Source organism: Neolamprologus brichardi, chromosome 1, assembly GCF_056152115.1.
Source record: "Neolamprologus brichardi isolate AB-2024 chromosome 1, ASM5615211v1, whole genome shotgun sequence".
NCBI lineage: Eukaryota > Metazoa > Chordata > Actinopteri > Cichliformes > Cichlidae > Neolamprologus > Neolamprologus brichardi.
Genome location: NC_142104.1, coordinates 21,432,470 through 21,436,722, shown reverse-complemented (window position 1 = coordinate 21,436,722; position 4,253 = coordinate 21,432,470). Strand labels below are relative to the sequence as shown.

At 38.9% G+C, this 4,253-nt stretch overlaps 1 protein-coding gene across 1 annotated transcript; it reads right to left on the bottom strand.

Annotated features, from left to right (window-relative positions):
- Window positions 1-275: 275 nt before the first annotated feature.
- On the bottom strand, window positions 276-2,833 carry saa (serum amyloid A). Its single transcript, XM_006780220.3, has 3 exons — window positions 2,655-2,833; window positions 2,395-2,533; window positions 276-2,232 (listed from the first exon to the last, which is right to left on the bottom strand). Exons 1-3 carry the CDS (start codon window positions 2,740-2,742, stop codon window positions 2,094-2,096), a joined length of 366 nt encoding a protein of 121 aa, XP_006780283.2. The 5' UTR covers window positions 2,743-2,833; the 3' UTR covers window positions 276-2,093.
- Between the last annotated feature and the right edge of the window lie 1,420 nt (window positions 2,834-4,253).

The following is a 4,253-nucleotide window of genomic DNA, read 5'->3' as shown; positions in this document are numbered from 1 at the left end:
CTCTACCGTTTATCTAGCTGTGTGTTCTGTCAGTCTTCTGGTGTAAGTTTATTTTGATATTTCCAGTTATGTTATATTTGAGTTTAAGTTTTGCCTCCGAGTGTCTGCACCTTGGGTCCTATTCCTGTCTGCACACAGCCGTTTCATGACATGGAGAGATTACTGGAAGTGCCTCGGGGTCACTGTAGCACCGGATCAGAAGGACAACTGACAGTATTTGGTTTTAAAAAATGTTTCCGTGGAAATGATGGACCTGACACCAACAGCTTTTGCAATTTCACACGTTTTTTATTTGTTCAGTGTTTTTTTTAATGGGCAACTTTCCTGCTTCCCCGCTTGTACCACACACACCACCCCACCTCAGGTCCCAGCACATCTTTTACAGGGGAGACGTGATCATCACAGCACAGAAACGGCTTTAGTGAAGGTTACAAATAATCTTCTTATGGCCTCTGACAGTGGACTCATCTCCGTGCTTGTCCTGCTAGACCTTAGTGCAGCGTTCGATACTGTTGACCGTAATATCCTATTAGAGCGATTAGAACATGCTGTAGGTATTACAGGTACTGCGCTGCAGTGGTTTGTATCATATCTATCTAATAGACTCCAATTTGTGCATGTAAATGGAGAGTTCTCTTCACACACTAAGGTCAATTATGGAGTTCCACAGGGTTCAGTGCTAGGACCAATTCTGTTTACATTATACATGCTTCCCTTAGGCAGTATCATTAGAAGACATAGCATACATTTTCACTGCTATGCAGATGACACCGAGGTCTATCCATTCATGAAGCCAGATAACACACACCAATTAGTTAAACTGCAGGAATGTCTTAAAGACATAAAGACCTGGATGGCCGCTAACCTTCTGCTTCTTAATTCAGATCAAACTGAGGTTATTGTACTCGGCCCTGAAAATCTTAGAAATATGGTATCTAACCAGATTCTTCTCTGGATGGCATTACCTTGGCCTCCAGTAACACCATTTTTCTTCCATTTGTGCAACATCTCTAAAATTAGAAATATCCTGTCTCAGAGTGACACTGAAAAACTATTTCATGCATTTATTACTTCCAGGCTGGACTACTGTAATTCATTATTATCAGGATGTCCAAAAAACTCGCTGAAAAGCCTTCAGGTAATCCAAAATGCTGCAGCAAGAGTACTGACAGGGACTAGAAAGAGAGAGCATATTTCTCCTGTTTTGGCTTCCCTTCATTGGCTTCCTGTTAAATCCAGAATTGAATTCAAAATCCTGCTCCTCACATATAAGGTCTTAAATAATCAGGCCTCATCTTATCTTAATGACCTTGTAGTACCATATCACCCTATTAGAGCACTTCACTCTCGCTCTGCAGGCTTGTTGTTCCTAGAGTATTTAAAAGTAGAATGGGAGGGAGAGCCTTCTGTTTTCAGGCCCCTCTTCTATGGAACCAGCTTCAAGTTTGGATTCAGGAGACAGACACTATCTCTACTTTTAAGATTAGGCTTAAAACTTTCCTTTTTGCTAAAGCATATAGTTAGGGCTGGACCAGGTGACTCTGAATCCTCCCTTAGTTATGCTGCAATAGACGTAGGCTGCCGGGGGATTCCCATGATGCATTGAGTTTTTCCTTTCCAGTCACCTTTCTCACTCACTGTGTGTTAATAGACCTCTCTGCGTTGAATCATATCTGTTATTAATCTCTGTCTCTCTTCTACAGCATGTCTTTATTCTGTCTTCCTTCTCTCACCCCAACCGGTTGCAACAGATGGCCTCGCCCCCTGAGCCTGGTTCTGCCGGAGGTTTCATCCTGTTAAAAGGGAGTTTTTCCTTCCCACTGTCGCCAAAGTGTTTGCTCATAGGGGGTCATATGATTATTGGGTTTTTCTCTGTATCTATGAAGCGCCTTGAGGCGACTTTTGTTGTGATTTGGCGCTATATAAATAGAATAGAATTGAATTGAATTGAATTGAATTGAATCAGTTGATGGAGCTCAGGTATCTGATCAACAACAAATTTGGGCTGTTTAACACACCATGTTTTCACTAACTCCAACACTAGAAACGTCTTCATACAGTTTTATTCTCCTGTAAGTCAATGAGCTTTGCGCTCAGTACTTGTTGGGAAGACCCTCGGGCCTGAAATGGTTGGGATCATTTCCGTCTCGCCCCCAACGGTTTGCCGCCTGATCAGCTTCGGAATCCTCAGCGCCATGACCCAGTCTCTCCTGCACCCACTCTCTGGTGTCACTAAAATGGAAATAAACAGTGAATCCACCTATCTTCAGTAAGTACGTTTCAGAACAACATCAGAAACTGAAAAAATGAGAGAAGCAGAATTAGCAGCCTTAACAAATTAGTGATTAGTTAATCAAAAATACAAATGAATTTCAGTAAAGTAGATTGTCAAACCTGATAACCTCAGCAGCCCATCTGCCTCCTGCTCCTCTCTGTGCAGCATCATAGTTTCCTCTGGCATGAAAGTATTTGTCTGAATCTTTCCAGTTGGCCTCCCTCATGTCGCTGTAGGCTCGCCACATATCACCAGCCCCTGATCAGAAGTACAGAAAACAGTACTGATAATAAATAATGACAACATTCACAATTAAAATATCAAAATCTGAGAAATATGACAGATTGTTGTTAGGTATTTAAAATGCCATATTTCTAACCTTTAGCTGCTTCAATTGGAAAATTATACCACTGGGCATTGGTTTCCACAATTAGAATGAGAAAAATCCCAGCCACAAGCAACTTCATGGCTGCAGAAGTCACAAAATTTAAATCTAAATCTTTTTTTTTCTTTTTTTTTACACGGTTTAGACAAGTCTTTAGAGCTCACTGAATAACTTACTACTGAGGGACGTACTGGTCTTATATTCTGTTCTGTACGATCAATGTCATAGGATTACTCAATAATGGAAAGTTTTGGTCCATGTTTACAGAAAGGAAAGTTCAGCCAAACACACCAGGGACATTCAACAGTTGTGAAATCGCAGGTATTCACAGCTGTGGAAAAAAAGAGCAAGCTTCGTATAAATCAAAACATCTGAGGGGATTTTTGCTCATCATGAAAAATCTCTGTTCATTCCAATAAACTCTGCTGCCTTACCTTTATCAATGTATGTGCAGCAATTTATTACTATTAAAGCTATTTATTCATTTTTAGATGTGTTAATGTTTGCTTGTTTTCTAGTTTCTTATGGTTATGTCGTCTTGAATTCAGAATGCAAATCCAGAGTTGTCAGGAAAATTTTGACAAAAATGATTGTTTATGATGTTGTTGCTGCTGCTGTTTTTGTCATTTATGCCTCAGGACGTGATTTTGCACGAGAAAAAGTCATGCACATGAGCACAAATGCATATATATATATGTGTCTACTGGTACACGCTGGTGGTGCGACTGCTGCATTAGTTTGTGTGTTACACTTTACTGGAAAAAACCTATATGGGATTTCTTAATAAATGTAAAAAGGATCGATTGCAGTCTATTGCGATCTCTTCATGTTTCTTTTTAAAACATTTGCATGTTAGATTAGGTTTTTGGTTGTGTCAAGGCTGCGTCTGTGATTTTAGTTTTGTATTTTCCATCCATCCACATTTTGCCACATACTTATATGTCTGTGTATTCTTTGTAGTTATTTTCTAAATAGTTTTTATTGTTAAAAGCAGTTAAATCAGGTGGAGGAAGTGGTTGGGGAAAGGGAGGTCTGGGCTTCTCTGCTTGGTGAGTCACTAGATTTGTGGTAGAAAATGGATGAATGGATGGTTGGAAGGCATATGGTGAAGGCATCAAAGCATCATTAGACAAGATGAAATAATAAAATTAATAAAACTCGCAAACTAAGGATATTTCATCTCATCGTCTTTATGTTAGTTTGATTTTCCCAGTTCAGAAAATAGTTTCAAGTAGGTTCTGTTTTTCCTCAAAAGTCTATGTTTTATTTTTATTTTAACTGGATATTTTTTTTCACATCTAGTTTTAGTTTTTATCTTAGTTTAGCTATAAATCTTCATAGTTATAGAAGACTAAAAGGAAAATATATTTGTTACTCATAATAGTTCATAATCTAAAAAGAAAGAAAGAAGAGAAGTATACAGTTATAAGTCAGAATGAAGGTAATGTAATGCACAATTCAGAGGCAACTTGCCAAAAATGCTGTAGCAGACCTCAAAGGAATATAAAGGAATGCTCACTTCAGTGACCTGAAGCATCTTTGTAGAAGAAAGAAGAGAGGATCAAAATACCTGCACAAATAATGACAGGGGGT

Coding starts and splice junctions, on each gene's coding strand:
- saa (XM_006780220.3), bottom strand. CDS start 2,742: ATGAAGTTGCTTGTGGCTGGGATTTTTCTCATTCTAATTGTGGAAACC. Junction 2,534..2,654: donor TCCAATTGAAGCAGCTAAAG/GTTAGAAATATG, acceptor ACTTCTGATCAG/GGGCTGGTGATATGTGGCGA. Junction 2,233..2,394: donor TGGGCTGCTGAGGTTATCAG/GTTTGACAATCT, acceptor TTTCCATTTTAG/TGACACCAGAGAGTGGGTGC.